Source organism: Vipera berus, assembly GCF_964194415.1.
Source record: "Vipera berus genome assembly, chromosome: 4".
NCBI lineage: Eukaryota > Metazoa > Chordata > Lepidosauria > Squamata > Viperidae > Vipera > Vipera berus.
In genome coordinates this window covers 57,610,613-57,628,533 of record NC_138206.1, presented here as the reverse complement: position 1 = coordinate 57,628,533, position 17,921 = coordinate 57,610,613, and the positions used below count along the sequence as shown (strand labels likewise).

The window sequence follows — 17,921 nt, the reverse complement described above, 5'->3', positions numbered from 1 at the left end:
TAAGTATTCCTAACAGAGGAATATCCAGGTGGTTGAATTTATGGGGAAAGTTTTAGGAGGAGGAAAGTGAATTCTGATGTCAAAAAATGGCAGTCACTTTAGCTTTCAAATAAGTGCTCAGGATATTTGCTCTATAAACATAGCTGATGATAAAACTATATTTTACTATTTTAGGTGGTTTCCTGTAATGTAATTGGAAATTCCTTCCATTTTCTTGTCAGTGTATCCCAAACTCCACCTCTTACTGGAGAATGTCAGTCTTACAGTGTAAAACTATTTCCACTTCATTTGCAGGTAATGTTTTGAATTTAAATTAAGAAAACTTGCAGTAAGATATCTTACATACGTATTAATTCATTTAGTCCTCTTGCACATTCTTGTAAGTCAAGGTACATAACTTCTTCTGGCAGAGGACATATCTACTCTTTATGTGATTTGTTGGGGGGGACATTCCTTAAAAATAGTATGGTCTGGATGAAAACTAAATTTGATCTAATTTTCTTTATATTGAATTAATATAATTGATATTTTTTACAAATTAATGATCTATTAGTAATTTCCACCTTACTTTTATTAAAAATTACTATTTTAAACAAATTTTGAGGGTTTTGTTCAATATTGTTGTCAGCCATAGACTCAGCCATTTCTTCTTTCCATATATTGTTCTCTTAATTTACTGCATTATGGTCCAGTTTGGCTACTGTATTGAAAACCCACATGGAATCTCCTTATAATTCTGCTCTGTAGTTAAGGAAACTACATTTAATTGTAGTTTCCTGTTTGACCCAAACAAGGAAATATATTTTATGACTTTAAACAAATCAATAGAAGTCAAATTTAAACTACATCTTCATATTACGATTTGTTTAGAGACAAGTTTACCAATTTGGATATAATGGGAGTATATGTTTAACTAGCTTCTGGTTTGTTTTATTGCTTGTATCAAGAGAAGAGTGAAGCAGTTGTAATATATGTGGACATTGGTAGCTGGTGCTTCAAACCAGGAAACTCTATTTAAATTTAGAATTTCTAGTCAATACTATAGATAGAAACAAAAACTTAAAATATTTATATTTGATTGAGTAAACAACAACAACAACAATAATACTAATAGGCGCCTTGGGTGCAATCCCAAAACAACTGGAGCACCACTTGAACACCATTGGCATTGACAAATTCGCCATTAGTCAATTGCAAAAGGCGGCCTTACTAGGAACTGCTTCCATCCTGTAACGATATCTGTAATACCATTAAACATCCACATCTGCCTATCCCAGGACCTTGGTAAGGACTCGATAGGTAGACATGCCAAATCCAGCCTGAACATCTGGCTGACTATGTGATAATTAATGATGATGATGATGATGATGATGGAAGGGACCTTGGAGGTCATCTAGTCCAACACCCTGCTGAGGCAGGAAACTCTATACCATTTCAGACAAATGGCTGTCCAGTCTCTTCTTAAAAACATCCAGTGTTGGAGCATTCACAGCTTCTGGAGGCAGGTGGTTCCACTGGTTAATTGTACTAACTGTCAGGAAGTTTCTCCTTAGTTCTAGGTTGCTTTTCTCTTTGGTTAACGGAGGACAAACTGATCAGTGGATGCTTAGCATTTACATTTTAAATTTGTTAAATTCTAATGCATACCCATCAGAAATTATGTCAAAATACGAAGCACCTACTAATCAATTTGTCCTACACCAGTTATGGAGTTTGTAGCTTTCCCAGTCTGAGGCTAGGTAAGAGATGCTAGGATCAAACTCCCAGAATTTTGAGGCACCAACCAAATATTGTCCAACTAGTATGATCAATTATGAAAACTGAGGACTAACTGATCACAAAGGTGGTTATAGTTCACTGAACTGTGCATGTACTAGATTGCATTTTGATTACAGAGAGTGAACATACATAACTAGGATAATCAATCTGCTGTTCTTCAAGAATTTTAAACTACAACTTACATAATTGTTTACTTTGCCAGGCTGCCTGGAATTGCTGGGAATTGAGGCTCAAAGTATTTGTGTGTGTATGGGGGGGGTATTTACATTAGATTTCTACCTGAATTTATATACACAACATAATTTAAAAATTTCAAACAAGAAAGATTTTGTACCACATGCTGAACTGCAATTTATATAAAATTGCAACTGGCTTTAACACCTGCTTAATTTTGCAAAATAGAAATAACAATCCTTAATAAACTATCATTATCAACAGCTAAAACTTTCAGCAAAACCCGAAGAGGAAGACATCCAGATCAAGTGGTCATTCATCTACTCCTCTGAAACAAATATTGAAGTCAAACCTACTAATGTGCAAAAAGTAAGCACGTTGCCATTTTCTTATATGTAACTACAGCAGATTTAAATAAATAATTCTAAACATTTCCCTATCCCCTTGATTCTACAATCCAAAGGACTGGCTTCTAAGTAAATATAATTAGGAGCAAGGTTTCTGGCATACTATGTGTGTAACGTGACAGCCTTTTGAAAGGATGACAATTACAGGTTGCTGTAAGTTTTGCAAGAGTAATTATATGCTGCTACTTCTAAAAACAATTGCAATAATAATCTATAAAGCCATTCAGCATTTGCCACTCGGATAGACAACAACAGCAAACTTCGGTATACATAACTACTTTACCAGCATTTCCTTGGAAATTACTATTTTCACCGTATATACAGCTGCCTGTAAAACACAGGATTTTTAAAGCTATATGGCAGGCATGTCAAACACAAGGCCTGCGAAGTGGTTTCATGTGGTTTCATGTGGCCCGCAAAGCCATCCTGGAAACAGTGAGGGAATGGCCCCCACTGCCCTGGCCCTGGCCCAGAGACCCTCCTTCTGCCAGAGACCCTCAGATCTGTCCCACTCCTGCCCAGGCCCCCATAGGCACCCTTGATGCCAATGATGTAGAGCTGGCCACGCCCACCCAGTAGGCCATATGCACTCTAGCCACGCCCACCCAGTAGGCCATGCCCACCCTGGCCACACCCACCCAGCCCCCTGAGGGCAACTGCAATGCTGATGCGGCCCTCAATGAAATTGAGTTTGACACCCCTGCTATATGGATAGTAACAAGAAAGGCTGTTTTTTGTCTCCAGATGTTTACTGGACAGAATTCAAAATATTGCTGGAGGTCTCTGCTGCTGGAGAAAGGCTTTAACAGATTCTCTTCTCTCTCTCTCTCTCTCTCTCTCTCTCTCTCTCTCTCTCTCTCTCTCTCTCTCTCTCTCTCTCTCTCTCTTAAAGGCATTCTTAAGGTTCAAATGCTTTGTGCTTCCTAAGCACTAACTATGATTCATGACTGGAAGACAACTACTGTATATCCTGTTGAATGTTCAGGAATTAAAAAAAGACAGGGCCATGACAGACTTACAAAATTGGCTATTTATTCATAAATTGTATTTATGAACTAAAATCAACAGATCAATATAGTGGGCGTCCCGCTCCCCCATTCAATGAAATTACAACTCCCTGAATTCATAGCAGGAGGGGGCAACAGTTTGTGAAAAGCTGGTATAGATGGATATAGATGGCACCATGGCACAGAGTGAATGGAATAGCATTTATATGGATATTGCTAATGCTGAAATGTGCTCTATTGACTTTATTGAGACAATATTCTGTAATTAAATTTCCTGATTAAATATTTATAATTCATGCCTAAACTTTGCATTAAAAATTCAACTTTTACATAGTGTAAATTAAATGTCAGCAGGTAATTTCAATCTTGGTGAGCTATGTGAATTGGCATTTTTAAAAAAAGTTATAAGAAACCCTCTAAAACTAGTCAGGCAGTGTGTGTTCACTGAATTTTGGTTAATGTACGTTGCTTATCTTCGGAGCTGACTTTTGAAAAATTACTGGATTAATTGAATGCAACTGACAATATTTACTCAAAGCACTTTCTAAAATTAGTGTCATGAAGCCAGTCAACTCATTAACCAGTGTCTTGAAGCCAGTCAGCTCTTTCCCCTAATGATCTCCATCAAAAGAACTGATACTCTTTTTTCCCTGCAGCCATTTTTCACTTCCTCCAAAAGTGAGGCATGCGTTTTCTGTCTGTCTGTCTAATTCAGGGGTCAGCAACCTGAAACAGTGAAAGAGCCACTCGGAACCGGTTCCCTCACAAAAGGAAAAACTGGGAGCCGCAAAAAATGTGTGCACATGTGCATGCATGCGCAAAACAGGGTTTGACTGAAGAGTGGAGCCAAGGCAAGATATGCACCTACCGTGCATATATGAATTGATTGTTTGAACTTTTTTAGTCCCACTTTTTTTTTTTTTTGGACTGCACATGGCAGAGGACTGGGAGCCGCAGGAGACAGCTGAAAGAGCCACATGCGGCTCCAGAGCCGCAGGTTGCAGACCTGTGGTCTAATTAATGTAGTTTTAACCAATTGTTGGCCAAGTGTGGGCTGAAGATTCTCCTGACCTTTTCAGATATTCCTGCAACGTATGGAATGACAACATTGCTTGGTTTATTATTCTGGAATGAAAAATATAATGGAAAGGAAAATTACAGTTGGGTGTAATCTAATCTACATATTAGTGACATCTCGATAACCTTCCCAATATTCAGATATAAACTAAATACTCTGAGGAATCAAATTTGATGGCTCTTGTACAAGACCCATGAAGCGATACCAGAGGCAATCGCCTGGATAGCTAGATTACACATCCACTTATGAGGCCACTGCCGTAAAAGTTTTGTGTATAATTACATGGATTATGTGCATATATTTACTTCTCTTTGTCATGTTTTCATCATATGTGTTTAATCATTTGCAATTTGATGTTTTGCTGTCTGGCTTTCATAACTATTATGTTTGATGCATTGTCACTGAGGTGCGTTAGCGTTTTCCATTTTCCCTGTTTATATGTTCCACATCATGGTCTTCATTTCTCCATGATGCACCAATTAGATACAGTACACAAAGTGATCTCACATCTGTACACATTTGTCTACCTCCATATGTACTATTTATTTTAATCCGAGCTCATTCTTCTTCTAGAATTGGAGGATAATATGATTTCCCAATGCAGAATATGTAGAGCAGATGATGTTGTAGTTTGAATCAATGAGCTAAACAACATGCTGAATACAATCTTGAAAGTTTTCTCCCATATGCTTCTTCAAAGTTTTAAAAGCAATGCCACCATTTTTCTCTTCATAGGATCAGACTCTTGGGACATGCACTGTATTAGAAACATTTAAAAGTGTGTTGCAGAATCTCATCAGTTGTACATCACCTGTTATGATTCTGAGTACAAGATCTACTGATATAAAAGGAATACAGGTATAGTTTTAATTAAATTAATGGAGTTGCTCATTGCTGCTTTGGCTCCTTTTTCATACTTCCTGTTGAAAGATTGTCATAATTTCATGCCTCAGCTGAATCTGCATAAATGATTCATGTGCCTATGCAATGCTTGTTTGATGTTGAGATTTAATGTATGAGAACAGCATTATTTATTGCACATTTATCTCTAATGAAGCTATTTATTTTTTGCTTTCTACTGACAGAATGTACAGAATACAGGGGCCATTTGTCAGGCTGCTAGTCCTCCTAAGCCTCCAAGGGCTCATGAACTAAAGCTGCTCATGAAAAACATCAAAGTAACACCCACCAATCATAATATTGCAGGTATATTAATTTATACTTTGCTCTCCCTGTACCCTCCTGAATTGTATAATATATATTCTGGTTTAATTTTATTTATTGATTTATTTATTTTAATCCCATTTATATCCCGCCCTTCTCCGAAGACTCAGGGCGGCTTACAATTTAAGCACAAACCAATGTGCTTAGCAATAGCCTTCATTCTATGTATATGCCTGCTTATTGCAATCAGTATATTAAAGTAGATGCTATAAACAAAGAAAAGGAGGCATTTTAATCAGGAATGCACAGCAATATTGACTGGTTTTAATTTCTGTTCTCTATCCTGTTTCAAGTATCAAGAATTTTTATAAAGATTTTTTTTATTATTCTATGTCAGCACCTGATATGTATCCTTTTTGTTATAATACTGTACCAGAACCATTGGCCTTTGTGGGAGACATTTCATAACATCTTTGCAGAATTCAAATTCATACCCAGAGGTCTGTTGTTCCAGGAATTTGAGCTTGCCCTTTACAATATTGGGTAGCCTAGTTTCCATTGAGAAGTGGTGGATAATGCACATGGCTGCTTTAGTAGCTGTGTTGTAAATTAGAACATGCAAAATGTTTGGAATGCAAAGCACCCTATTTCAAGTGCAAAATGCCTCTGACTCAAATATGAAACCATTGTTTTGAGTCTAAAATGGACCATTTCAAACATTTCATTCAAAACGGTAATTTGTGTTTGAACAGCTGGCTGTGAATTTCTTATTATAAAGAATTTAATATCATTGCAAATCAAGTGCGAAGATTTTTTTAAGCAGTTTTTAATGTTTACAGAAGGGGGAAGATGAAAGAGTTCAAGGGCATCTACATATTCTTATATGAGATAAACTTTTCATATTCTTTCTTTTAGAATTGGCACGTGCTAACAAGTATAATGTACAAATCTGCAATAATATCTTTGCTCTACTCTTCTAATCTTTATATATTGAGGCTTCTTAATTTATAGGAACACTTGTGGATCTCTCTGTGAGCAATGTCGTTTTGTGATTGGAATAGGATTATAGGCATAAAGAATGTACAGAGTGTAAATTGGTGAGACGGTTCTGCTAGCCAAATACTATCTTGAACATACCTCACAAGATTTGGAGAGTCAAAAATTCAGACAGCTCATATTCTTATCATCAGCCATTCAGTCATGTCTGACCCTCAGCCACTGTATGAATCAGTGCCTCTCTGTCTCGTATGCCCCTCTGTCTCATATTACCTTCTTCAGATCCACCATAGTCATCCCAATGTCAGCTTTTGTAGTGTCCAGCCAGCAGGTACTTCTCTTTTTCTGCTGATGATTTCCAGCATGACTGGCTTTTCAAGTGACTTAGCTCTCATGACATGACCAAAGTACGACAGCCTCTGTTTGGCAATCTTGGCTTCAAATGATATTTTTAGTGAGGTTCAGTCTAGGACAGGGGTGTCAAACTCAATTTCATTGAGGGCCACATCAGCATTGTGGTTGCCCTCGGGGGGCCGGGTGGGTATGGCCAGGGTGGGCGCGGCCTACTGGGTGGGCGCAGCTGGAGTGCGTATGGCTTACTGGGTGGGCATGGCCAGCTCTACATCATTGGCATCAAGGGTGCCTATGGGGGCCTGGGCAGGAGTGGGACAGATCTGAGGGTCTCTGGCAGAAGGAGGGTCTCTGGGCCAGGGCCAAGGCAGCGGGGGCCGTTCCCTCACTGTTTCCAGGATGGCTTCGCGGGCCACATGAAACCACTTCGCGGGCCGGATCTGGCCCCCGGGCCTTGTGTTTGACACGTCTGGTCTAGGACGTCTTGGTTACTTTTGCAGTCCGTGGGATGCCTAATTGTCGCCTCCAGCATCTTTCTCCAATCTGCCTTTTTCAGAGTTCAGGTTTCACAGGCATAAGCAGCAGTTGGAAAAAGTATTGCATTACCTGCATTTGGTTGTGAGGTTTTACTCTTCTAAACGTTATTCGTGCCAGACATTGCAATTCTTCCAAGTGCTATACACCATAACATCAAGTGGTCATAACATCAAGTACAAAGTCATGCAATAAGTATTTAAAGGGGTGAGTACATAACTTGCCCATCAGGTTTTGTAAGCCTTTACCAGCCTGTGCTTGCATACTTCCTTCAGGTAATTCAGGTGAGCATTAAGGAAGACAAGTGGTCTACCCACATTGCTTCTACATTCTTTACTGTGTTTTCCTCCTGCTTTCTAAACTTTGGCCCTGTCTTGATTGAATTAATCTTTGAACTAGATTTTGGTTGGTTTAAAATGTGGTTTGGCTACTTTTTTCTTAATGAAGGTGCCCATGACTGGCTAATGATGACTCTGACTTCTTAAATAATTTTAAAATATTGAGTTGTATTTTTCTCAGTTCGTTTTTTGGTCATAATAATAATAATAATAAACCTTTATTGTCAAAGTACAACCATGTATACATTGAGATTAGCTGAGCCTCCCTTCTCCCCAACTCACAGTGACAACAAACCTCCATCTTATTACACCATGTGAACTAAGTGCCTCACAAGTCAATTCTGCATAAAGTTTATAAAAATTATTTCCCATTCAAAAGCCTAACAGCCCACGGGTAAAAGCTGTTTTTCAGACTGTTGGTGCGGCTGGCTATACTCCTATATCTCCTACCCGATGGTAGGAGAGTAAAGAGATACTGACCAGGGTGTGAGTCGTCCCTGAGAATTTTCCTCACTCTTCCAAGGCAGCGAGCCCTGGCGATGTCATCCAGTGGTGTCAGGGAACAGCCCACAATGTCTTGTGCTCACCACCTTCTGTAATACTTTCCTATCCGCGGCTGTCAGACCAGCATACCAAACCACAATACCATATGAGAGGACGCTGTCTATAGTAGACCGGTAAAAGAGGGTCATTAGCCGTTGTTCTACCCTGTTCTTCCGCAAGACCCTGAGAAAGTGAAGCCTCTGTTGGGCCTTTCTAGCCACCTGGGTAGAATAAAAGAATAAATCAGTCTTTTGCACATAAGAGTCATCTCAAGCTTTTGATATCTCCACCAGTTTACTTCTCTTCTCTTCTCTTCTCTTCACAGATGGTAAACATTGCAGTATTTATGTGTTGGTACATGTTTACATTCATTATTTAAAATCTTCCAAGCACAGCAGGAGTTCTTATATGGATAAGAACTTACATTCCATTAACCCACTAATCTAAAATGCATAAAACCGTTTTTTTATGTAGCTGCGCATCAAGTTAGAAAATCTTGTTTTATTTAAGTTTATTTTTTTTCTGTTTCCCTCATTACAGGTATCATTAACCCCATTTGTGTAGTTCAACTCAATGACCCTTTGCAGAAATTTTGTACCTCTTTTGCCAATTATCCCGTGGACCTTTCCTGGAAAGAGGAATTTATTTTGTAAGTACTCCTTGTAATACTTTTACAAGTGTGATAGAAAACAATTGTCTAATTTTTTTTAATCCTCCTAATAGGAAAAATCTTATTAATTTACTGAGGCAGAAAGCCTATATACAGTAGTATATAGTATAGCATTATAATGAAGAATAAGGAGTAATGATCGCATCCTTATTTTTGATTCTTTTGGAATGTCAATTATAGACCCAGATCACACACTGGCAAATATTGTAGCATAGGGACAGGGTGGGATTTTACGTTTCTTTTGTTGTACTGTATGCTGTTTGAATCTCTGACCATTTTTTGGGTGAGTACATCTATGTTATAAATGAAGGTATTTAAAAATGAGGATGGGTTCCAGCTCAGTTGTTCAGTTCCTAGTCATCGGCCGGACTATTGTAATGTGCTCTACATGGGGCTACCCTGGAAGAGCATTCAGAAGATACAGTTGGTACAGAGTGCCGCAACATGGGTACTTTTCGGGGCCCCAAAATGCCCCCTCTAACACTACTGCTCCGCGAGCTGCATTGGTTGCCAGTCTGTTTCCAGGTGCAATGCAAGGGGTTGGTGATCACCTTTAAAGCCCTTCACGGCATGGGCCCAGGTTACTTGAGGGACTGTCTCACCCCACTGGGAGTGGCCCGTACCACTTGTGCTGGCAGAGGCCTACTGCGGGTCCTATCAGCCCAATTATTTCGGCTGGTAGGGTCCAGGATGAGGGCCTTCTCTGCTATTGCTCCTGCCCTCTGAAAGATCTTGCCCCTTGATGTGAGGTTGACCCCAACCCCAATCTTTTCATAAGGGCCTAAAGACATGGCTGTGCAGTCGCTTGGGGCTCAAGTGGGGGAAAAGAGCAATGGAGGTAGTTGATTAATAACAGATCACACCTTTTCCCCACTCCATGCCCACCCTCCCCATGTTTCCTTGGTTTTAATGTCCTTTTATGTTTTTAACTGTATATGTAACTGTAAGCCGCCCACAGTTACCCTATGGTAAGATGGGCAGCCTATAAATTTTATAAATAAATAAATAATAAATAATGGCTGAATTTTAGATGGACAGAATATGCTCTTTGTTTCTATATACTCCTGTTTGACTGAAGTCTTTTTCTATAGTTCGCATCAGTGCAATCCTATGCAAACCTACTCAGAAGTAAGTTCTGCTGAGTTCAGTGATTCATATTCCTGGAGGAGTGGGAATATGATTGCATATTCCAACCACAGAAATAGAAACAGCCGAATACAAAGCTACACTTTCTTTATAGTTAACTTAATTCAAATACTACAAACTAAACATTGGTAAACTTACTGAATTAGTGAAATGATGCTAGCATTGAGTTCCAGTACTTCAGTAAGTTTATTGATGATTAATTGTGAATAAAGTTGAATGTGCTCGAGCTAACAAAATAAAGTATATTCTTGCCAGCATTCGGAATGTTTTTTCCTTCCAAGCAGGTGGTTCTGCTTTGGCAAGCAGAAATTCCATTATGCAGTTAAGAGACCATGTTTTAAAATATTGGAATGTGTGTGTGTGTGTGTGTATCCATACATACACATACATACACACACTTTGTTAACTACAAGTTTTGTTTGTTCACAGTGAATTAAATGCCAAATCGAAACAGCTGCAAATCAACATTGTGAAAAATGGGGAGATGGATGGTAAGTATTGTAGGAGACTTATTCTTTCCAAAGAGGTGCTTTAACTTATCTTCTCTGTTTGTAAAACTGAGGAGAATGCCCAGTGAGTGCAGCAGGAGAAATTGCTGAATTCCAAAGAAGCCCAGGTGTCATTTTTCCAGCCATTCTTTCCTCAGTGATCACTAAGCAAACAGTGAAACCCGAGATCTTGTTTAACGATCTAATGACTGACCCGTTTAGCTTCAGAAAAAAGAGGATCATCCAGCCATTAAGTACCACATGGTCACAACTATTTAGCAGATTTATATGGCTGCAAATCATAATGAGCAACTTACAAAAATATAATAAAACCCACAAAGCAACACCAAATTAAAAATGAATGAGGCTTCTCTTGTATGTGTGATTAACAGTAAAAAAGCAAAACACATATGCTGCCCTCTATTATTATCCTAGCCCTAATACCTGAGGAAAAGGCCTTCAAGGCTTTCCAGAAGGTCCACAGATTCAGGGCTGTCTGGTTCTCGGGAAGGAGGCTATTCCATGGGACAAGCATAATGACAGAGAAGCATCCTTGGTCCTACTGTGGTGGCACAGTGGTTAGAATGCAGCACTGCAGGCTGACTGACTCCTTCCTCCTCCAGGAGTTCGATTCTGAATGGCTGAAGGTTGACTCGGCCTTCCATTCTTCCGAGGTCAGTAAAATAAGGACCCAGATTGTTGAGGGCAATATGCTGACTCTGTAACCTGCTTACAGAGGGCTGTAAAGCACTATGAAGCGGTATATAAATCTAAGTGCTACTGCTATTGCTACTAAATAACATTGTTTCACAAAGCGGTCCTGACAGCTGAGGAGGAATGTACAAAAACCACTGGGGTAACTAGTAACCACTAGTAACTTGACCTTATGCAATGCAAGGCTTTAAAAATGACAAACAGAATCTTGAATTGCACCCAGAAGCCTATATAGAACATGGGCAAAGATGTATAACTGAGTATCATCAACATGCTGTTGATTCTCCTCCAATAGATTCCTTGTCAATTGTTTCATATAGATGTTAAATTGGAAATTAGGCCTCGGGAACTTGCAAAATAGGATTAGGGCTGGTCCTCTCTGCCCCACCAGAACTGGAACCAATTTAAAAAGAGGAGAACCATCACAAAACTGTGCTCTGCACTTCCAGCTTCCTAAGTCTGTTCAGAAGGATACCATACTCAGTGATACTGAAGACTGTTGAGGGATCAAGGAGGCCTAGTACAGATGCACTGCCCCGTCGCAAGCCTGCAGAGATTATCCATTAAATGACCCTGATAATATGGCTTGATACCCAAATGAAAATAATCCTGGAAATCTGTTTCTTTCATGCTCCTTTGAAGCTGCAAAGCTTACCACCATCTCAATAACCTCTAAAAAGAAAAGATTGAAGATTGGACAAAAATTGTCCGGTATTGTTGAATGCCCTCTTGAACCACCACTTTCTTTAAAAGAGGTGGAACATATCTCCAAGGTGGCCTTAACCAATCAGGAGGGATATGGGCCTAAACATAAATGGCAGGACTCAGAGCCCCAATATCTACTTCCTGAGTGACTTCCTTATGAAGTCATAAATGGTACAGTGGAAATAGTAACTTCTTTTTTGCTTTACTTCCATGATAATTATATTTTTTAATATAATATGTCCCAAAATATTTAAAACTTGTTCTCAGCATAATTTTCAGTACTGAAAATTTTAATAAATTGCTTCTGTTTTATTCAGGTGACTCTTCTGTTTCTGCTTGTGTTCCTTTGGATTTATTCAGGAAACAGCCTTCTGGACTGCAAAGTTTTGCATTAAACAGCCAAATCAGCAATAATAGGTCTGCAATAGGATCTGTCTCTGCAGAGGTAGAAAGTTTTAAATTACCTGGATTTTCTTTTCTTGAATATATCCTGACCCAACTCATTTGACTCATTATGCACACAATGGTAAAATGTAGACATAACAGTAAAGTTACCCCTATCTCAAGCCCATCAGAGGCCATCTGTTTGTACATGATTTTTTTTTTAAAAAAGGGGTGTGTGTGACTGTGTTGACTCTTGCAGGTTTTTGGAATTCCTTTTTCCCACAAAATAGAAGATATATGTTCAACTATCCTTATTTAAGATGCCAAGTAAACTTCTCTTTCTTTAGTTCTTATACATGGAACCTTCAGAAGCAAAATCACTGCAGCTTCCTGCCAAGCTTCCTGTTGCAAAAGTCGAAAAGGATCGAACTGTGATGCCTTGTGGGACTGTGGTCACTACTGTAACTGCTGTGAAAGCCAAGACCTTAGTGGAAGGGAGATCATCTATTCTGCACTCAGGTGAGAATCCAAGAGGAAGTCTACCTTGCTCTAAGAACCTGAGCTTTTAAGACAAATTTGTAAGATGAAAGACAGGATACAACTTGGATTGACTCATTACTTTTCAAACCTATTTGGCTGTGGAACATTCTGGGACTGAAGATATTGAGAGATAACATGCATGTTAGTTCAGACATGTTAAAGACAAGGCCCGGGGGCCGGATCCGGCCTGCGAAGTGGTTTCATGTGGCCCACGAAGCCATCCTGGAAACAGTGAGGGAACGGCCCCCACTGCCTTGGCCCTGGCCCAGAGACCCTCCTTCTGCCAGAGACCCTCAGATCTGTCCCACTCCTGCCCAGGCCCCCATAGGCACCCTTGATGCGAACGATGTAGAGCTGGCCATGCCCACCCAGTAGGCCATACGCACTCTAGCCACACCCACCCAGTAGGCCACGCCCACCCAGCCCATACCCACCCGGCCCCCTGAGGGCAACCGCAATGCTGATGCGGCCCTCAGTGAAATTGAGTTTGACACCCCTGTGTTAGTTATTAAAAAGGAGGATTTTTTTTAGAATGAAAAGAGCGATTAGATTATTTTAAAAGAATATGTAATTTTAAAAACGTTCAACCTTTGCATCAATTAAAAATAATAATGAACTTTAAATAGCCTTACATTTTATCTTGTAACAACTACTTCACTTCTGTATATAAAAGAAGTGATTGATTACTTCTTTCTTTCTTTGCACAAAAGATGTTTCATGGGATTAGCGTTTTGGCTTCTGTGCTTACTTCTTTCACACTGTGAAAATCCTGTTTCACATAAATGCAGTGAACAAAAAGGAGGAATCATGTTTCTTTGTTTTGTTTGTTGCATATTATTTCAAAATTAGTGAAATTTCATTAAATTTTTGTTCCATTTAAGAGTCAAAAATCAAGTTAGCTTTCACATTCGTAGGTTAGTAAACTGACTGGCTTAATTAATTAGCAGACAGATTTTAAACCCCAAAACTTTGAGGAAAATGTTCTAGGAGAGCAAATTATAACCACACAGGTGCTATAAATATCCTCACCTACTGAAGTAATTGGACTGTATGATTAACACGATTAAAGGCATGCACAACAAAAAGGATGATAGGATTCCCAGGGGACTTGCCAACCCTAAACATGATAGTTCACTTTATAAGCTGGTGTATTTGTATGTATTCTTTCCTTTTTTTAAAAAGAAAAAAAATAAAGTTTTGGGTAACCATATGAGGAAGAATTTGAGTATGTTTTGGGATTTACCATGAAGGTATTTTCTTTTTAAACAGACTGCAAATTTAAAAGCAGCAGCCTTTTTATTGCTGTACATTGGGGTAGGATGCCCTCTACTGAGGCAAGAAAAGCGCTTTTAAAAATAATAATTGTTTTTAAAAAGCTATTAATTTTCCCCCTGCCCAGCTGCCCAAATTCTCAGCTGCCAAGCAAGGAACCAGGTGATTTTTTTTTAACACGGTACTATTAGCTCTGTTCCCATAGAACAAAAGCACTGAATTGTCTTGATTATTTTACATAAAGCAGCAACCTTTAGTAGAATGATCCATAGTTAGTATTCTACTATGACTTCTCCAGCAGTCATATTAGTACTATCAAACACATTAGTTTAAACTGTTTTTTTTTAAATTCAGTATCAGTAAAATAATATTCTATTTTCAAAAGTAGTATAAATGGAAAACATATTGTGCACCTATTTGCATAGTCTTGCAAGTTAAACATTGGAAAAAATAGGTTTCAGATGATTAAGCAAAATCCAACAACTTTCAGTTTCTTTGCTAATTCTGTTTGGGAGAGTTTATTTATTTATTTATTTATTTATTTATTTATTTATTTATTTATTTATTTATTTATTTATTTATTTATTTATTTTATATACCACCCTTCTCCCGAAGGACTCAGGGCGGTGTACAGGGCAATAAAAATAAAAATACAGAATATAAGATTTAAAATTAAATGATTGTGCCCGATGCAGTAAATTAGTTAAAAACGATGTTAAAACCCCAAACCCATCAGACCAGGCCGGGTTGTTCGAATAGATAAGTTTTTAGATCACGCCGGAAGGAGCGAAGGTCGGGGGCCATCCGGAGTTCAGCCGGTAAGCGGTTCCAAAGGACTGGCGCGCCCACCAAGAACGCCCTCCCCCTGGGGGTCACCAGTCGACATTCTCTGACCGGTGGTATCCTGAGGAGGCCCTCTCTGTGGGAGCGCACTGGACGGAGGGAAGTTGACGCCGGCAGCAGGTGCTCCCGTAGGTAATCCGGACCCATGCCATGTAGGGCTTTATATGTCATCACCAGCACCTTGAATCTCACCCGGAAGGCAACTGGAAGCCAATGCAGCTCACGGAGCAGAGGTGTAACATGGGAGTATCGGGAGACCCCCAACAGAACTCGCGCGGCTGCACTCTGTACCAGCTGAAGCTTCTGAGTGGTCCTCAAGGGCAGCCCCATGTAGAGAGCATTGCAGTAGTCTAAACGAGAGGTCACAAGTGCATGAGTGACTTACGCAAGGCATCCAGGTCCAGATAGGGTCGCAACTGGCGCATCAGACGAACCTGGGCGAAGGCCCCTCTAGTCACAGCTCCTATATGATCTTCTAAGGCGAGCTGTGAATCTAAGAGGACACCCAAGTTGCGAGCCTTATCTACGGGGGGTAATAACTCACTCCCCATAGTAAGAGATGGAATAATCTGAATTTCCTGAGATACCGGCACGTACAGCCACTCAGTCTTGTCAGGGTTGAGTTGAAGCCTGTTCCTCCCCATCCAGACCCGGACCGCTTCCAGGCAACGGGACATCACGTCGAGGGCATCACTGGGGTGGTTTGGGGTCGAGATGAAAAGCTGGGTATCATCAGCATACTGATGATACCCCACTCCAAAACCACGGATGATCTCACCTAGCGGCTTCATATAGATGTTGAACAGGAGAGGTGAGAGTTGCCCAAGACCTCAGGCAAATCTTGAAGGCACATGGAAGATTGCAGAAGAGAGAAAGATTTCCCCTCCTGCTTCATTAATGATTAACTATGCAAGTAAAATTATATTGCAGTAATAAATAAAATACAGAACTACAGTAGTAGCTAGTAGTAGTAATAAGCTAGTTATTACTTCTGATACATAAGTCTATTTTAAAGCTGTTTAAAATCCGTTCCAAGCATGATACTAAATTAACTATACTGTACAAAACGAATAGATGTTACATGTTGAACTGTGAATGTTGCTTCAAAACAAAAATAAGAGTGAAAATTCTGTGCTGTGAGAAAGAATTACAAACAGTAACTCTGTGGTCTGACTGTCTTATAAATGGTTGAATTATCTATCTCTTGAATTTGTAGACATGTTCGTATGTTCGTATCCCGTAAAGCGTAATTTTAAAAAACCCTGAAATGAAGTAGGTGATAGATTGGAATCATACATTACAGTAGTAATAGTTTGCTTAATTGTGGTTTGTTGAATGAACCACCATATGCACATCATGCTGTATATATTTCAATAAATGGATTCATACACTCCTTTAAGCTAAGTCAAAAGCAAACAATCAACAGTATGGCTTAGTATATAGTAAAGGGTTTTTTTAACTGATCAGATCTATGTATTTAATATATTATCCATTTGCAAAAGGTGAATGTTTTGCTGGGTTTGTCTTTTGTAATGTATAATAAAACAATAATCAAGCTGTTTTATCTAACAGTTTCACCAGTTCAAAGTCCTGCTAAACTGAAAAGGATTGAAAAGGATTTATCCATTCAAGCAATCCATTGTCAGAATGTTTCCGTAAGCAAGGCTTTATCTTCCTCAGATACTGGTGAGTTTGTGTTTTCTTTAGAGAGGCATGGGACAACCTTCAGACAGTGGGACTTTAATAAAGTGATATCAAGCAGAATGTGATGGTTTTTAGGGTCAGTTTTACAACTTTTTGAATTGTAAGACACTAGGATAAGTTAGTTTCCCCCCCCCAAAAAAATGCTTGTTTGATACTATGACTTACTTCATACAGAATAATGATAAGCCCTATTTGAAAAATTATGAACCTTTATTGTCAAAGTACAACTATGTGTACATTGAGATTAGCTGAACCTCCCTTTGTGCTCCCACCCCACAACACACAGTGACAAGCAATGTCTGCCATACGTGCCAAGGTGAACAATAGTACTTAAACTTAACAGAGGCATAGAAATTGAGCAATTTGAATTGGAAAGGAATATCTAGTGCAGGGGTAGGCAACTTCGGCACTTTTATGACTCATGGACTTCAACTCCCAGAATTCCTGAGCCAGCTGGCTCAGGAATTCTGGGAGTTGAAGTCCATGAGTCATAAAAGTGCCGGGGTTGCCTACCCCTGATCTAGTGGCTCATCCTTGCTTTTATGAAGAAAACATGCTAAAAGTTCACTGCATTTTCTACCACATCATAATCTTTCACTAAGAGAGTTATAGTTATGATAATGCCTTAGGAAATATGAAATAGCAGTGGGCATCTTAAGAAAGTACTACTACTCCAATCTGCTCCTTTGACAGATAAAGAGATTCTGTGGGATTTCTCCTGAATTTGCATGGGCTAATTTTTGTTTCTTTTAAGCAGATTATGATATGTCATAAAGACAGGAATTTCTGCCCCTATTTATAATTATTTCTTACATTTTTTGAGCTACTAACCACACTGAAATCAGGGAGTAATAATAAATGCATTGATTATATCTATCCCTCTTTACCAATGTTTTTAAAAAGGAAAAACTAGAGAAAAACATGCATGCCATTTTAATGAGTGCTGCTTCTAATCACTGGTATTTAGTTACAACAAACCGGTTGATGTAACTTGAAAAGCAAACCTGCCTCTGAAACGCTTAGGACTAATTTGATATGAAGCTATTTACTACATAACCTATACTATTCAAATGATATATTTTGA

The 17,921-nt window shown here is 39.1% G+C and overlaps 1 protein-coding gene across 2 annotated transcripts in view; it reads left to right on the top strand.

The window, feature by feature from the left end:
• The window catches only part of C2CD2 (C2 calcium dependent domain containing 2), a 36,890-nt gene that overhangs the window by 12,705 nt on the left and 6,264 nt on the right, over positions 1–17,921 (top strand). Inside the window, exons 3-11 of one of the 2 annotated variants that reach the window (XM_081327324.1) lie at positions 175–294; positions 2,218–2,322; positions 5,181–5,303; positions 5,531–5,651; positions 8,912–9,020; positions 10,617–10,678; positions 12,412–12,539; positions 12,826–12,997; positions 16,706–16,819. In XM_081327324.1, coding sequence (XP_081183450.1) covers positions 175–294; positions 2,218–2,322; positions 5,181–5,303; positions 5,531–5,651; positions 8,912–9,020; positions 10,617–10,678; positions 12,412–12,539; positions 12,826–12,997; positions 16,706–16,819 — 1,054 coding nt within the window. The remainder of the gene's footprint in view (positions 1–174; positions 295–2,217; positions 2,323–5,180; positions 5,304–5,530; positions 5,652–8,911; positions 9,021–10,616; positions 10,679–12,411; positions 12,540–12,825; positions 12,998–16,705; positions 16,820–17,921) is intronic. The other variant, XM_081327325.1, reaches the window with a different exon arrangement.